We start from the raw sequence: 17,737 nt of genomic DNA on the forward strand, positions 1-17,737 counted from the left end.
CGTAGATCATCCTTTACTTTCACCTTCACCTCCATCCTCTTCTGAGAGCTTCTTTTCTAAAAACCTTCACCTTCACCTTTACTTTTACCTTCACCTTCACTTTCACCTTGACCTTCTTCTAGACCTTTCTTATTCCTAAAGTTGAGAAGCTAAAAAATTCATATTTTTCTTTCCCAAAACTTCCTCTCATTGTTCATCATTTCCATACATCACCCTCACGAGTAAAATTTGGCATTTGGCTGTTCCACTAAAACACTCAACAACCATTAACCAACTCCTGTCCACTTTAAACAAAGCTCATTCATCCTCTTGTAACATTAGCGGAGGTCTCAACATTTGTTCTCCACCTCTATTTCTCATAATTAGTTCTCGTATTGCTTTTTTGCCATTAATAGAAGTGTTTTTCTCACAAGTATACTTACCCCGAATCTCTCATCTTAACTATTATTTTTCACTTAATTTATTTTTTACAAAACTCACCCGAACATATCTTTAAACTCAATAAATGCTAATAAAAATACTTGTAATTTGATTATTATCTAACTGTTTAATTTCCAGCAATATTAAATTTGTAAAATAATAATAGATTAAGATAAAATAAAAACAATTATTGCTAAATAAAATAAAGTAGGAGGGAACGTTTAGGAAATTATAATTTCCTAATCTATTTGTGGACAATATATATAATTGATCACAATTACATTAACTATTTCATATTATATTACTTATATAAGTGATCTCATTTATTACTATAAATGTTTAGAGGAGGCAAAGCGGGCCAACCCGCCCTACCCCGTCAAAACCCGCCATAAAATGAGATGGGCCGGCTCGTCCTGCCAAAGTGATATGGTCCAAACTTGCTACCACACTCCGCCAAAGGGTGGAGCGACAGGTTGACGGACCGGCCCACCTTCTCTCTCTCTTTTTTTTTTATTTTTTTTAAATAATCTACATTAAATATAACAAGTCCAGCATTCAAAATCAAAACAGTAATTTAGAGGACAAACAAAATGAAAAAATAATGAACTAGAATGGAATCAAAAGAATTAGGGATAAACAAAAAATTAGGGACAAATTAGCACCTATAATGGAATCAAACGTTCCCCAACAGAACTAGTTTGGTAATATTTTAACAATAAAAGATAAAAAAAAAAACTTCAACCGGATGAATCTGAAAAAACTACTTGAGTAAGGGGTTGGCTGGCTAGGGGAGCGTTGCCGCGGCTGGGCCGTGATTGATAGCTGAGTTGAGACACAGAGGTTACTGGTGCACGTTGACAGTGGAGGAGAGAGACAATTGGATGGAGGGGGAGGTTGGCTGCTGGGCGTCCTAGATGGAGGGGATCGTCGCCGCTGGTGTTTGCTAGACTAAGAGAGAGAGAGAGAGCCTTCGGCTTCGCGACTATGACTTGTGAGGGAGAGAGAGAGAGAGGCGAGGTCGCGACGAAGAGAGATACAAGAACGCTGGTGGGCTACGAGACAAAGAATTGAGTCGTCATTGCTGTGGTGACTCCGGTGCATTTTGGGTTCGGGTGACTTCGATCACAGAGAGAGAGAGAGAGAGAGAGAGAGAGAGAGAGAGAGAGAGAGAGAGAGAGAGAGAGAGAGAGAGGTCATCGACTCGGCAGTGTGAAGACTGAAAAGGGCAAGGGGAGGGAGGCTCTGGCCGTGTGAAAGTGGTGTAAAGAGAAACCTTAATCTTATAATGTAATATTTATATGAATGAACAAAAGTCCAAAATACCCTAAAAAAATTAGCAGCCCGCCGGGCCAACTGCCCCGCCCTGCCAAAGCCTACCAATTTGGCGGTGCGGGTTTGGCAGGTTCAAAATTTTGTCCCGGCCTATCTTTTTTGGCGGTTTTGACAGTTTAATTTGGCGGATTCTGCCCGTTTTGTTACCGTTATAAATGCTAATGGAATAAGTCATTATTATTTTTTATTTAGAATTAAATCAGAATAAAATCAGATATTATCTTTGTTTGGGCTTTAGATACTATTTTTATTTGAACTTTAGGGTTTAATGGGTGTCATGCTCAAATATAAATAGTGACTTTAGGATTTTGGTCCCTAACACATCGAAGCCGCCTCTATAACTCTTTTTTCATTAAAGAGTTGTGAATTTAGCCCTATTATGCATATAAAAGATTTGAGGTAATGACCAATTCGGTACCCGAAAGATTCAAACACTGACATTTTGGTACCCAACTATTGTTATTGACAAAAAGGTACTTGAATGATTAAAAATTTTGTTAAGCGTGTCCAAGTGCTTGCCGGAACATAGCTCCGGTGAGTACGATGCTTACGTGGACGCCGGTTTTTGCTGACAAGTTTAGTCTTATATTAGATGGAATTTGTAATTAAAATTATGCTTATCCTACCTGGAAATTAACTTAACCTAATTGAACATTGGTTTTGCCCCAAATTAATTTTGCCCTAAAACCCAATTTTGCTTTCTTCGCTCAGTCGTAGAGCACAATCCCAATCTGGAAGATGCAAGCAGCTAGGTCTCGTGAAAAAGGTGGAACCGTGAGAAAGCACTCATCCATTCAACCCTTCGACGTTGATGGTGGTTCAGGAGTTGATAGTAAAATCTACGATGGGTGTTGTTTTTGTCCCCTTCCGGTGGTTCCGTTGAAGTCGAAGACAAGTAGCAACCCTGATAGATGGTTTCTACGTTGCCCTATGTGGAAGGTAAGCTTAAAATGTTGATGTATACGTGACGAAATGATGCATTCTTCTTGGCTTTCTTTTCTCCACTTTTTCAGATTTACTTTCCGATCTTCTCTGATTCATGAAATTTTTGTGCCATGGTAGAACACACAAAGACGTTGTGGGTATTTTCAATGGTTGGATGAAATAGAAGAGCAATGTGTGGAAGGAGAAGTTTCTTCGGAGAATAGCAACATGGTGGGCATAGCAGACCCAAAGAAGAAAAGCAGAATCAACCAGGAGGGTAGTGATGGCCGGGAAAGGGATAGAATGATGATGGTGCTTTCTGTGGTGAATGACATGAAGGAGCAGCTGAAGAGGGTTGAGTTGTTGTTGATTGTTATCTGTATATTGTTTGGGTTAAATCTGGTTTTGAGTCTGCTTTGTTTGGCTAAGTAGGAAGACAATGGTCAAATTTAAGAGTTTAAGAATGAAATTTTGTTTCTTTGTAATGTTCTCCTAATTGTAATTGAGATGAATTAATGGATGCACTCTTATTAGTCTTCTGTTACTGAGTTATTGCTGTTGAATTGTGAGCAAGCTATATATAAGAAAGGTAAGCCATTGATGAAAAAATTGGCATAAACAGAAGTTGTATAGAAACACCTATCTCATAGCATGAAATCGTAATCCATAAGTATCCAGAGTAACATACCTCAGACCCAAAATAACACAAGTTGAACCCCAAAAAAACCTAACATGGCATAATGACACTTATGTTCTTAACAAGTACTACTAAATCAGGTTCAACATGGAACTAAAAACTCAATATGCCATAATGGCATTTAGTTGCATAGTATCTACATCAGGTCCAACATGGAACTAAAAAAAAATGAAAACCCAAGAAAGTAAGGTCATTTCTTGATGCTTGCTGAAGGCTTTTTCTTCCTCTGCCCTCAACTCATCCACCAATGGTTCTTCAATGTTAGCACCTTCGTTAGCAACATGTGCATCATCATCATTCCTCTCATGTGTTTGTTCGTTTACTGTTTCAGCTTCTACAGGATCACCCTCAGGCTGTTCAGATTCAGCAGCTCTTCTTTCTTGTGATAAACCACTGGGTGGTGGTCTTGGATGCCTCTTTCTCACCCTCTTAACAACTTTCTCTGGAGCTGCAGGTTGTTCAGTCTCTTTATCCCTATTCCCGTGATTCACATCATCATTCATAACACCACCCTCACATTTATCCGACTCGTTAACATCAACACCCTTCTCAATCACAACTTCATTCAAAGTCTCCTTCACAACAACTGTCAAAGCCTTATTCAACTGATTAACCTCGCCAGTTTCCTCACTCACAACTTCAGTTTCCCTCTCATCACCAGGTGGATTGACCTCAACCACACTATCACTGCTACCATAAAACACCACATCGTCATCAATGATTTCAGGGTTGGCATCAATGGGGTGATCAAAATAGAGATGGACAGTGTTGTCATTTTTAATTGCACTCTCACACATTCTCATCACTTCAGCATCTGTCCTAAGCACTCTAAGTCCCTGACCTAATTCGAAACCAGGTTCTAACCAATACGCCTCATTATATCCAGGATAACCCAGGTCTAAAAACAACTCCTCAACAAAAAATAAATTGCATGTCTCCACATTCACCCTGTGTATCTCAGTTACTAAACCCCCTTCGTATATCACATTCCCATCTCTAACCCTTTTCAAGCAACCCATGTGATGATACACAAACATAACTACACGATCCATCTAAGAAATAGTAGAGAGAAGATACAATGAGTAAACAGGATGTCACCAGCAAACGCAAAAAACCAGAACTTAAACCAAGAACATGAAGCAGAACGTACCTCTTCGTAGGGTTGCTCCTTGCGAAGAATGATGATCCAACGATGCCACTTGAGAACTGTTACCCTTGATTCGACAATGTCTCTGGCCTTGTATCGTTCTTCTTCGCGCCAAGCTTCCAGAGCAACGTCTCTCCCTCTCTACGTGACCTTTGAGTGTATGCTGGTAGTGACACATTAACCACAGTAACTCAGTAACTAGTAACAACATAAGCTAATTGAGTTTTAGGGCAAAATTAATTTGGGGTAAAACCAATGTTCAATTAGGTTAAGTTAATTTTCAGGTAGGATAAGCATAACTTTAATTACAAATTCCATCTAATATAAGACTAAACTTGTCAGCAAAAACCGGCGTCCACGTAAGCATCGTACTCACCGGAGCTATGTTCCGGCAAGCACTTGGACACGCTTGACAAAATTTTTAATCATTCAGGTACCTTTTTGTCAATAACAATAGTTGGGTACCAAAATGTCAGCGTTTGAATCTTTCGGGTACCGAATTGGTCATTACCTCAAAAGATTTTGATTAAGAAAGATCAAATAATCAAATTCTTTTAATAATGCTCATGAATATAGATACACTTTCACTATGATATATATTTTTGGTGATTTAAAATAAATGATTTAAATTAATAAAAACTATTTATTCTAACAGGGACACGATACAAAAGTTTTCTTAGAAATTAGAAGTATAATCCTTCAAATAAATTTTATTTATATACGAAAAATAGATATAATAAGAATAAAAATTAATTAAAAGTGAGGCAAAGTATCTATAAAGGTAGAATTGGATATATTTTTCTTTGAGTCAAATATTAAAATAGTACTCGAAAATAGTACTCGAAAATTTACATTGCTGACAAAAATAATTTCAAAAGATATTAACAATAAATAAACTCTCTAAAGATTTAAAAATACGATAAAAAAATTAGATATTAAATATATATTTTAAATTAGATTTTAGAGATCAGATTTTGATGTAAATTTTTGTAATTATTATTAAAAATGAGATCTTTTTATTCTTAAAATTTAATAATTTTATATCAAGTGAGATTTTTAGAAAAAAATTAGTGTGAATGACCACTTTTTTTTTGAAAAATAAAAAACAAAATCTAGAGATCAAATTTGCTTTGAATTTTTTTTTAATCTTTTAAATATTTATTTAAATATTATTACAAAAATTTGGATTAAATGAATAATATGTTTGCTAAAATATTTATTAGTTATTTTTATCGTATTTTTAAATAATTTAAATATTATTTTGTCAATAACATCTTCCAAAAAAATTTTTATCAGCAACTAAATTTTTTGAATACCAAATTGGTACTTAACCCTTTTTTTTTCTATGGTGTCTATCCATTTAATAAATTCTTTTGTAAAATAATGTCAACCTACCTAAGATTTATTCCCATTAATAAGTGGCTAAGTGCAATATATTGATCTAAGTCAAATTAATTAGTTCAGTTATTATAGCATTTGTTGAGTCTGCAGTGGAATTTTGACTTCTAATAGATAGAAAGTAATATGAAATTGAACACTATCCACAATAATGCACTAACTATAACAAAGCTAATATGAGAAAATAGGATGTGAATTAACTTTCTTTTTTATTTGATGATGTTTCAACTAGATTATTACAGAAATATATATAGTATCATCTATGCTATAATTGTAATGAATGAGAATAGTTTTCTCCTATGAAAACTCCCTACAAGTTCTTTTCTATTAAAACTCCTTGCAAACCTTATTTTACTCCCTAAGTTTGCTCTTAACCTTTCTTTTATTCTCACAATTCTCCACCTCGTTCACAATTTGAAATCTACTCAAATTTTAGACGATCAAAGTGTGTTATTCATATCTGGTTGCATCATTTTTTACAATGACTGCCTACGTACCCTTGTTCAGGATCAAACCAATCGTAGTTCCTCTATTTCTCCATGTAATGCCTAACATGAAGTAATATTGAGCAATTCCAAACAGTGTTGGAACTTGTTTTTCGACACTACTTTAGTCAACATATCAGTAGGATTTTCATCTGTGTGTACTTTTATAAGAGAAATATTATCTTTCTCTATAACATCACACACGAAGTGATATCTTACATCAATATGCTTGGTACGAGCATGATAAACTTGATTTTTAGCCAAATAAATTGCACTTTGACTATCACAACTCAGATTCACGCAATCTTGCTTCAACCCTAAATCATCTAGAAGACCCCTTAGCTACAATGCTTCTTTCACCCCTTCTGCTACTGCCATGTACTCAGCTTCTGTAGTAGATAGTGCTACTGTAGCTTGTAACATCGATTGCCAACTAATTGGAGCACCTTGTATTTTATATACATAACCAGTCGTAGAACGTCTTCTATCTAGATCACCAGCATAATCAGAATCAACAAAGCCGCTGATTTGACATGATTTTTCACTAAAGCATAAACCTTTGTCAATGGTACCCTTCAAGTATCTTAATATCCATTTGACTACTTCCCAGTATGCCTTACCCGGGTTTGTCATGAACCTGCTAACAACACTGACTGCCTGTGAAATATCTGGGCGCGTACACACCATAGCATACATTAGGCTACCGATTGCACTAGCATAAGGTACATTTTCCATGTAAGCCTTATCCGATTGCACTAGCATAAGGTACATTTTTCTTGCAGCATCCAAGTCTTTTATTTCAAATTCTTTACCAAGTTGAACCTTTAACATATCTATCTCTACCTTGCTCTTAGAGGCAATAAGCATGTCATCCACATACAATAAAAGATAGATATAATCACCTCCAGAAAGCTTACGAATGTATACACAACAATCATAATTACTTCTGGAAAAACCTTGTTTTAACATAAAGGAGTCAAATCGCTTATACCATTGCCGAGGAGATTGTTTCAATCCATATAGCGATTTCCTCAAGCGACATACCTGACTTTCTTTACCCTCAACCTTGAAACCCTCAGGTTGATACATGTAGATTTCTTTCTCTAAGTCACCGTGCAAGAATGCAGTCTTCACGTCTAGTTGTTCCAACTCAAGATCACCATAAACGACAAGACTTAAAAGCACCCGTATGGAAGTGTGTTTCACCACAGGAGAAAATATCTCATTGTAATTGTTACGGTAGGTAACCGGAGATTAATGGGCTGGATGGCGCTGGTTGGCCCAATCGTCTGAGGGAGGAAGCCTTTGTCAGGGTCTGCGCCTTGGGGGCCTCCGTCCGACTTGTGAGTATGAGTGAGTGGGGGGTGGTACCTGCAAAGACACTCCGATGCCTAAGTCAGCAAAGGGGTTAACAGGTCTAGAGAGTATTGGAACCTAGAGATACCTGAAGGGTGTCAGTATATTTATAGTGGTGATCCAATAACCACCGTTGGAGTAGTGCCACTTTTCTAGGGTGTTAACCATCCCTTTATCTTAGGGAAGTTAAGATATGGCTCGTGGAAGTGGTTAGAGAGATTCTAGGGGCAGTTACTCATTCAAATGAGTGCTTATCTGCCAGCTAACCCTCGTTCCCGACTTCCTTAGAGCAAGTCGACACGAGTACCGACTTTGTAGTGGCTGATCTGGTGAAAGGTGAGGTCAACCCTTTGGGTTGGGCCTTTTTACTTGGACCCTGGGCCTTAATCGTTGGGCCAGGATATGAACAGTGCCCCTACTCGAGCCCAATTTCTCTTTAGGATTTGGGTTCGAGTATACTACTCGGGGTTGTGACCGATGTGATGTTTCGAAACCGACGTGACTTTTGTGACCTTTTGGTTCTGACAGTTATGTCTAATCAAGCGTCGTGTCCGTTAGGAATGTGCGTAGGGATTGATGGTCTTGGTAACGGTGCATTTTCATTAATGACTGCTCCGTTTTTACCATTGTGCCCCTAACGTACTTATAAATACTTTCCCTCTCTTTCATTGTTTCGTTTCTGCGATTTTTCAAATTTCCCCTTCATTCGTTCGTGCTGCATTTTTGCATTTTCGAAGGCTTTCGTTTTCTCCAACCCTCATTTTCGGATAAAGGTTAGTTCTTTTTGTAACATGCTTTTTTATTTGCGTGCCTTCATTTTGTAGATAGGTTGGTTTGTAGACTTCAGTTCCGTACTTCCTCCTTTAGAGACCGTGTTTTTTATTTTCCCTTTTCTTTTTCCCTTGTAGGTTTTTGCTACCTTTTTAAGAAAAAGAAATGGCTTCCGTAGATATCCTTTCTCAATGGGTTGATGTCACGGTCCTAGGAGAGGAACCCTCAGTCGATACTGAGTTTATCACCAACCTTCGCACTCACCACAGAATTTGCACTTCAAAGGATGACGAGCCGAAGTACGAATTAGTAGTCCCGGGTCCTGAAGACCGGGTTTGCTTTGGGAGAGTCAATGAGGCGGCCCCTCATTTTTTCTTTATGTATGAGTGCATGATCACCCGTTTGGGTGTTTTCCTTCCTTTTTCAAGCTTTGAGATATCTGTTTTGCATCACTGCCGAGTTGCCCCTACCCAGCTTCACCCCAATTCTTGGGGTTTTTTGAAAATTTACCAATTTATTAGCCAGGCTTTGGAGTTTCCGACTTCTTTGAAGATTTTTTTTCTATCTCTTACACATGACCAAACCCTTCAGTGGGCTAAACAATAAGCAACAATGGGTGTCTTTCCGAGCCATACAGGGTCGGAGAGTTTTTACCCTTTTTGATGAATCCTTCCATGACTTTAAAAATTATTTTTTCAAAGTTCAAGCCGTAGAGGGTCACCATCCCTTTTTTCTGGATGATAATTCTTCTCCCCGATTTCCTTTATACTGGCTGGAGGCCTCCCCCTGCGAGAAATATGGTCTGGATGACCTGGATGAGGTAGAGGCATCCATTGTGGGGTTCCTCCGAGAAGTGTGGGGGAGGGCCCCATACTTGGAAAGTAAAAAGTTTCTCCAGGGGTCTCCGACCTTTGTCCAGGCACAGCTAGGTAGCTTTTGTTTGTTAGATTTCCGACTTGTCTGACTGACTTTTCCGACTTGTCTGATCTATCTGTTATTGTCCTTTCAGAGATGGCAAAGGCAAACGCTCAGGAGTCTTACCAAAGGGTCCAGGAGGCTAAAGCAAGATCTCGTGCCAGGACTGGTGGCGCCAGGGCGGTTATCTCTCCTCCTCCTCCTCCTCGGAACGTTGGGACTCCCTCTCAGCCCATTGTAATTTCTTCTTCAACTTTCTCTCAGCCGCCCCCCTCTGCTCGACCTTCTCCTGAGCCAGAGAATAAGAAGCGCAAGACCTTAGAGTCTGGCTCTTCTGGTGAGGTGAAGGCGGATGCTCTTGCATTCGTCCGAAAGAACATCTATCCCAATGTTCGTATAAGCATGGATGATATTTCTGTTCAGTGCCACCTTACCACTCTGGTTGAGGAGAGCCTTAAGGCGGCGGGGGTTTGTGGCAAACTCTTAGATATTTTCGAGAAGGCTCCTCTCAGCTCTTTAGGGATGACCTCGAGGGTCAAAGAGCTGGAAGGAAGGCTTCTCATATATCAGGAGCATGAGGGGAAGTTGAAGGAGGAAGTCGCCAGGCTGAGGGAGGAGAGAGATAACCTCCGGGAGAGGGAGAGGGAGAGGAAGTTGCAAGCCCAATGCAACATGGAGGTCGGTTTGAGGAAGACAGCACAGGATAGCTATCAAAGTTTGTTTGATGATCTTGTGTCTGTGAAGAATGATCTGCTGAATTCTCGGAAGGCATACGCCGAGTTGGAGGACTCTATTGCTGATGGCGCTGAGGAGGCTTGGAGGATCTTTAAGGAGCAGGTCGGAGTCATTGCTCCTGACTTGGACCTCTCTCCTTTAGATCCCGATAAGGTTGTCATCGATGGTGCCATTGTGGATCCTCCTGTCCCCGAGATTATTTCCGAGTCAGATTTAAAGACTCGGGGGCAAAGGATTATAGAGTCTCCTCCTCGCCCTAAGGATGCCCCGAGTTCCTCCACAGTTCCTCCGACTTCCTCTCCTTCTCCTATAGATGCCTCTCTTCCCGGCCCTGGTGGTGGTGATCCGTCTACTCTTCTTCCTAAAAAATAATTTTGTTGGCTATATGGGGGCCCGGCCTGTGGGTCCCTCCTTTTTTAAACTCTTTCTTTGTTTGTGTTGGTGGTGATTGAACAATTTCTTTTGGCCTTTTAAGGCCGTAAACAAAATATTTATAAGTACCCTTTTTTTGGATAAGGGTTTTGAGCTTCGGAAAATACCCTTTTTTGACTAAGGGTCTAAGTTACCTTATGTGTGCATGCTTCTCTGATTTCGAATTTCCCTTTGATCTTTTCTGAAAAAACCTTTTCTTTGGCTTTGTCTGCCTTTCTGAACCTTTTTATTTAAGGATCTTTAGGGTAGCCTTTTAATCTTTTCTTAGGTTTTTTCCTATCTCTTTTCAGTTATTCCTAGCACTCAATTTCGTTTTATTGAGTTTTTATGACTTAGGCTATTTTCGTGATTCATTTCTGTTTTACTCGGTTTCTCATTCCGACTTATAAGTCGGGATGTTTTCGAGTTTATTATGATCAACTTGTATAACCTCTTTACGCCGACTTGTACCTCGTCGTTTTATCCTGACGACCATCTAGGTCGGTCATGGGATTTTTAGGTTTTGTCGAGCTTAAGTCGGTACGTTTCGTAGAAAGGAATAGAAAACAATAAAAAAGGAATTTATAAAAGATATTTGTAAGATGAAAATATCTTTATTAATTGGGGGGTACTTCCTTGCTACTAAGGGTTTTTGACAGTCTATTTCCCTTAGCCCCTACTATGATGCCTCGTTAAAAACCCTTCTTCAGAAAAAACCCTTTGGTTCTGGGAAAAAATCATGAAGTTGGGAAAAGAGTACATCAGGGAGTAGAGTTCGCTTTTAGCTATAGTACCTTTTCATATTACAAGCATGCCACGACCTTGGTAACTCGGTGCCGTCCAGGTCGGTCACTTTATAATAGCCTTTTCCTAAGATCTCATTGATTTTGTATGGTCCCTTTCAATTTGCAGCGAGCTTTCCTTCTCCTGATTTGTTGACTCCAATGTCATTTCTGATCAGGTCCAAGTCGCTTAGGGTGAATGTTCTTCGGATGACTTTTTTGTTGTATCTTGTAGCCATCCTTTGCTTCAATGCTGCTTCTCTTATCTGGGCTTCTTCTCGGACTTCGGGGAGCAAGTCGAGCTCCTCTTTGTGCCCCTGTATATTCCCGATCTCGTCATGGAGAATCACTCTTGGGCTTTGCTCGCTGACTTCTATTGGGATCATGGCTTCTACGCCATAAACTAGTCGGAAGGGTGTTTCTCCAGTGGCGGATTGGGGTGTCGTCCTGTAGGCCCATAGCACTTGGGGGAGCTCTTCGGCCCAAGCTCCTTTTGCATCTTGTAATCTCTTCTTTAGCCCTACCAGTATGACTTTGTTGGCTGCCTCGGCTTGCCCATTGGCTTGCGGGTGCTCCACCGAGGTGAACTGGTGTTTGATTTTCATACTGGCTACTAGGCTTCTAAAGGTAGAGTCGGTGAACTGGGTTCCATTATCTGTAGTGATGGAATAAGGTATCCCATACCTTGTGATGATATTTTTGTAGAGGAACCTCCGACTTCTTTGTGCGGTGATGGTGGCCAATGGTTCTGCTTCTATCCACTTTGTGAAATAATCTATTCCCACAATCAGGTATCTAACTTGTCCTGGTGCTTGGGGAAAAGGACCTAACAAATCCATTCCCCATTTTGCAAAAGGCCATGGAGAAGTGATACTGATTAGCTCCTCCGGGGGAGCCACATGGAAATTTGCATGCATCTGGCATGGTTGGCACTTTTTCACAAATTCCGTGGCATCTTTCTGCAAGGTCGGCCAGTAGAATCCAGCTCGGATCACTTTCCTGGCTAGTGACTTTGCTCCGAGATGATTTCCGCAGATCCCACTGTGGACTTCTTCCAACACTTCAATGGTTTTTGAAGTCGGTACACATTTTAGTAATGGTGTTGATATCCCCCTTCTGTAGAGGATATTTCTCACCAAAGTGTAATGTTGTACTTCCCTTCGGATCTTCTTAGCCTCTTTCTCCTCCTTGGGGAGGATGTCGAATTTCATGTATTCGATCAAGGGGTTCATCCAACCAAGGCTTAATCCGACTATCTCAAGGACCTCTTGTTTGTCTTCTACTTTTACCACGGAGGGTTTTTGGAGAGTTTCTTGGATCAGGCTTCTGTTATTCCCTCCTGGCTTGGTACTTGCCAACTTGGATAGGGCGTCTGCTCTGCTATTTAGATCTCGAGTTATGTGTTTGACCTCGGTTTCTACAAAGCGCCCAAGATGTTCCAGAGTTTTTTCCAAGTATCTTTTCATATTTGGGTCCTTTGCCTGATACTCTCCACTTATCTGGGAGGTTATTACTTGCGAATCGCTGTATATCATCACTTTTGTAGCACCGACTTCTTTCGCCAGCTTCAATCCAGCAATCAAGGCTTCATACTCCGCCTGATTATTTGAAGTTGAGAATTCAAATTTGAGGGAAACCTCTATTTGGGTCCCTCTTTCGTCCACCAATATTATGCCTGCACCGCTTCCTATTTTGTTTGAGGATCCATCTACATAAAGTTTCCATGTAGTTGGTTTTTCCTCTTGGTCTCCCGCGTATTCTGCAATGAAGTCAGTGAGGCACTGGGCTTTGATCGCCGTCCGAGTTTCATACTTCAAGTCAAACTCGAAGAGTTCTATTGCCCACTGAACCATTCTTCCTGCAACATTCGTCTTTTGGAGGATTTGCTTCATGGGTTGGTTCGTGCGAACTCTTATTGTGTGAGCTTGAAAGTAAGGCCGTAGCCTTCGTGAGGCTACTACTAAGGAGTAGGCAAACTTCTCTAGTTTGTGGTACCTTAGCTCAGGGCCTTGTAGAACTTTACTGATGAAATATACTAGGTGCTGTCCGACCTCGTCTTCTCTTATCAGGACCGACGAGACGGCCTTGTCTGCTACAGATAAGTATAGGACGAGGTCTTCCCCAGCTATAGGTCGGGTCAGAATAGGAGGTTGGCTCAAGAATATTTTGAACTCTTGGAATGCCTCCTCGCATTCCGGAGTCCATTCGAATTGACATCCCTTTCTCAATAAGGAGAACAGTGGAAGGGATTTTAGTGCTGATCCTGCCAAGAATCTGGAGAGGGCTGCAAGTCGGCCGTTCAGCTGCTGGACCTCTCTTAAACAGGTCGGGCTTTTCATCTCCAGGATAGCTCTACACTTGTCGGGATTAGCTTCAATCCCTCTTTGTGTTAGCATAAACCCTAGGAATTTTCCTACCTCTACTGTGAAGGCACACTTTGAGGGATTTAGTCTCATCCCGTGTAGCCTTATGGTGTTGAAGACTTGTGAGAGGTCCGCCAAGAGGTTGACTTCTTTCTTGGTCTTTACCAGCATGTCGTCGACGTATACTTCCATTAAGCTTCCAAGGTGAGAGGCAAACACCTTATTCATCAGCCTCTGGTATGTGGCCCCTGCATTTTTCAGTCCGAATGGCATGACCACGTAGCAAAAATTAGCTCTGGGCGTGATGAATGATGTTTTCTCCTGGTCTGGTTCATACATCGGGATTTGGTTATACCCCGAGTAGGCGTCCATGAACGACAAGTATTGATACCCCGAGCTGGAGTCCACTAGGGTGTCAATACTTGGCAGTGGATAAGGGTCCTTGGGACATGCCTTATTTAAGTTGGTGTAGTCGACACACATTCTCCATTTGCCATTTTGTTTTTTGACTAGCACTACATTGGCTAGCCATGTTGGGTACTTGACTTCTCTAATGAAGCCGGCTTCTAGGAGCGCTTGTACTTGCTCCTCTACTATTAGGGCTCGCTCGGGGCCGAGCTTGCGTCTTCTTTGTTGTACAGGTCGGGACCCCGGGTAAACCGAGAGCTTATGGGACATGAGTTCGGGGTCTATCCCTGGCATGTCGGAGGCCTTCCAGGCGAAGAGGTCGGAGTTATCTCTTAGGAGCTTAGTCAACCCTTGTTTTAGGGTTTCCCCTAGGTTGGCCCCTATGTGAGTATTTTTTCCCTCCTCCTCTCCAACCTGTATCTCCTCGGTTTTTCCTCCCGGTTGTGGACGCAGCTCCTCTCTAGCCCTTGCGCCTCCGAGCTCTACTGTGTGAACTTCTCTGCCTTTTCCTCTCAGGTTTAGGCTTTCATTGTAGCATTTTCTTGCCAATTTCTGATCTCCCCTTACCGTTGCTATCCCCGCTAAGGTCGGGAATTTCATACAAAGGTGAGGAGTGGATACCACCGCTCCGAGTCGATTAAGGGTAGCTCTGCCAATTAAAGCATTATATGCTGACCCTACCTCGATGACTATGAAGTCTATGCTCAGAGTTTTTTATTTTTCCCCCTTTCCAAAAGTGGTGTGGAGGGGCAAAAATCCTAGTGGCTTTATTGGCGTGTCGCCTAGTCCATATAAGGTGTCGGGGTAGGCTCTTAATTCTTTCTCATCCAACCCTAGTTTGTCGAAAGCGGGCTTAAAAAGGATGTCCGCTGAGCTTCCTTGGTCTACTAGGGTTCTGTGGAGATGAGCATTTGCTAAGATCATAGTTATTACCACTGGATCATCGTGTCTAGGGATTATTCCTTGCCCATCTTCTTTTGTGAATGAAATGGTGGGGAGATCGGATGACTCTCCTCCGACCTGGTAGACTCTCTTGAGATGTCTTTTGCGAGAGGATTTGGTGAGTCCCCCTCCCGCGAACCCTCCTGAGATCATATGGATATGTCTCTCCGGGGTTTGTGGTGGTGGGTCTCTTCTATCCACGTCGTCTCGCTTTCTCTTCCCATGGCCGTCCGACCTTTCTATGAGATCTCTGTCGAGTCGACCTTCTCTGGCCAGCTTTTCTATCACATTTTTGAGGTCGTAACAGTCATTTGTGGGATGACCATATATTTTATGGTACTCACAGTAGTCACCGCAGCTCCCCCCTTTTTTATTTTTAATAGGTCGGGGAGGAGGCAGCCTTTCAGTATTGCAAATCTCTCTGTATACATCCACTATGGAAACCTTTAGAGGAGTATAAGAGTGATATTTCCTTGGTCTGTCGAGACCGAGTTCCTCCTTCTTCTTGGTTTCCCTCTCCCTTTCTTTTGATGGGGGAGAGTGCCCAGGTCGCCAGCTCAGGTCTCTCAACTTGGCATTTTCCTCCATGTTGATGTACTTTTCAGCTCTTTCCTGTACATCGCTTAGGGAGATGGGGTGTCTTTTTGATATGGACTGTGAGAAGGGACCTTCTCTGAGTCCATTGACTAACCCCATTATGACTGCCTCGGTGGGCAGGTCTTGAATCTCTAAACATGCCTTGTTGAACCTTTCCATATAGGCTCGTAAGGATTCTCCTATCTCCTGTTTTATTCCCAGGAGGCTTGGTGCATGTTTTACTTTATCTTTTTGGATAGAGAACCTCATCAAGAACTTCCTTGAGAGGTCTTCAAAGCTGGTAACCGACCTCGGGAGGAGGCTGTCGAACCACTTCATCGCTGCTTTCGACAAGGTTGTCGGAAAAGCTTTACATCGCGTAGCATCAGAAGCATCAGCCAGATACATCCGACTTTTAAAATTGCTCAAATGATGCTTCGGATCAGTGGTTCCATCGTAGAGGTCCATATCGGGGCTTCTAAAGTTTCTCGGAACTTTTGCCCTCATTATGTCCTCACTAAAAGGATCTTCCCCTCCTAGGGGCGATTCTTCTCTACTGTCACGGGAGTTCCGACCTTTGAGGGTGGATTCTAACTTTAAGAGTTTTTTCTCTAACTCTTTTCGTCGATCCATCTCCTCTCTTAGGTGTTTTTCTATCTCCCTTTGTCGCTCCCGTTCCTGTTCTAGTTGTTCCAAACGACTTTGGTGGACATGGACTAATCCCATAAGCTCAGTTGCGTGGGACTGTCCGTCTTTCTCTGACTCACGGCCTTCAGAGGAATTCACCTTCGGGGTTTTGACTCCGGAGGTTCCTTCTTTGTGTTGATCGTTGGTTTCCTGATGGAGGGTTAGGTCCGCGTCATTATTTCCGGTGTCCAGATTCTCTTGTTCAGAATCTGTTTCCACATGACCCTCCTCAGGGGATCTGTCCGCCATCATTGGTTGATCTCTCGGGTCCCCGGTAATGGCGCCAATGTTACGGTAGGTAACCGGAGATTAATGGGCTGGATGGCGCTGGTTGGCCCAATCGTCTGAGGGAGGAAGCCTTTGTCAGGGTCTGCGCCTTGGGGGCCTCCGTCCGACTTGTGAGTATGAGTGAATGAGGGGTGGTACCTGCAAAGACACTCCGATGCCTAAGTCAGCAAAGGGGTTAACAGGTCTAGAGAGTATTGGAACCTAGAGATACCTGAAGGGTGTCAGTGTATTTATAGTGGTGATCCAATAACCACCATTGGAGTAGTGCCACTTTTCTAGGGTGTTAACCGTCCCTTTATCTTAGGGAAGTTAAGATATGGCTCGTGGAAGTGGTTAGAGAGATTCTAGGGGCAGTTACTCATTCAAATGAGTGCTTATCTGCCAGCTAACCCTCGTTCCCGACTTCCTTAGAGCAAGTCGACACGAGTACCGACTTTGTAGTGGCTGATCTGGTGAAAGGTGAGGTCAACCCTTTGGGTTGGGCCTTTTTACTTGGACCCTGGGCCTTAATCGTTGGGCCAGGATATGAACAGTAATCAACACTTTCTTTCTGTGCAAATCCTTTTGCTACTAACCTAGCTTTGAATCTTGTACCATCTGACTTAGTAGGATCTTTTTTTCTTTTATACACCCACTTACAACCAATTACAGTTTTTCCCACGGGCAATGGGACCACATCCCATGTCTTGTTCTTATGAAGAGATTGCATCTCTTCCTCCATAGCGACAAACCAACTCTCTCTATCTTTGTCTTTGATAGCATGTTTGAAGGTGACCGGCTCATCATCCTCCACTGAGAGTGCATAATCTACCAAGTTTACCTGCCCATAATGTCTCAAAGGCTTGTCTGACCCGAACTTCTGAACAAATTTATAATTCCTCTTTGGCCTAGTAGATGCCAAAGAATCCTGCTGCAGCTGTTGTAATGCATGTGCATTTTCTCGCTGAATTTTCTCATGATCAAGTTCATCCTCTGCGTCATCTCGAGTAGCATTAGGATGCTCCACCTGAACATTACTAGAGTCTATTTGTTGGTACTTAGACTCTATCTCCACCACTTGAGTATTTGAAGTTTTTTCAACATCACCATCATCTGGCACC

At 41.7% G+C, this 17,737-nt stretch overlaps 1 protein-coding gene across 1 annotated transcript; it reads left to right on the forward strand.

The window, feature by feature from the left end:
* Positions 1 to 2,490: 2,490 nt before the first annotated feature.
* LOC107612472 (uncharacterized) lies at positions 2,491 to 3,175 on the forward strand. Its single transcript, XM_016314164.3, has 2 exons — positions 2,491 to 2,691; positions 2,815 to 3,175. Exons 1-2 carry the CDS (start codon positions 2,491 to 2,493, stop codon positions 3,106 to 3,108), a joined length of 495 nt encoding a protein of 164 aa, XP_016169650.2. The 3' UTR covers positions 3,109 to 3,175.
* The last annotated feature ends 14,562 nt before the right edge of the window (positions 3,176 to 17,737 follow it).

Source organism: Arachis ipaensis, chromosome B8 (assembly GCF_059453495.1).
Source record: "Arachis ipaensis isolate K30076 ecotype BB chromosome B8, ASM5945349v1, whole genome shotgun sequence".
In the NCBI taxonomy this organism is placed as follows: Eukaryota; Viridiplantae; Streptophyta; class Magnoliopsida; order Fabales; family Fabaceae; genus Arachis; species Arachis ipaensis.

Excerpts from the sequence above, each read along its gene's own strand:
- LOC107612472 (XM_016314164.3), top strand. The coding sequence starts at position 2,491 with ATGCAAGCAGCTAGGTCTCGTGAAAAAGGTGGAACCGTGAGAAAGCAC. Across the intron at positions 2,692-2,814 it reads TACGTTGCCCTATGTGGAAG|AACACACAAAGACGTTGTGG; the intron begins GTAAGCTTAAAA and ends GTGCCATGGTAG.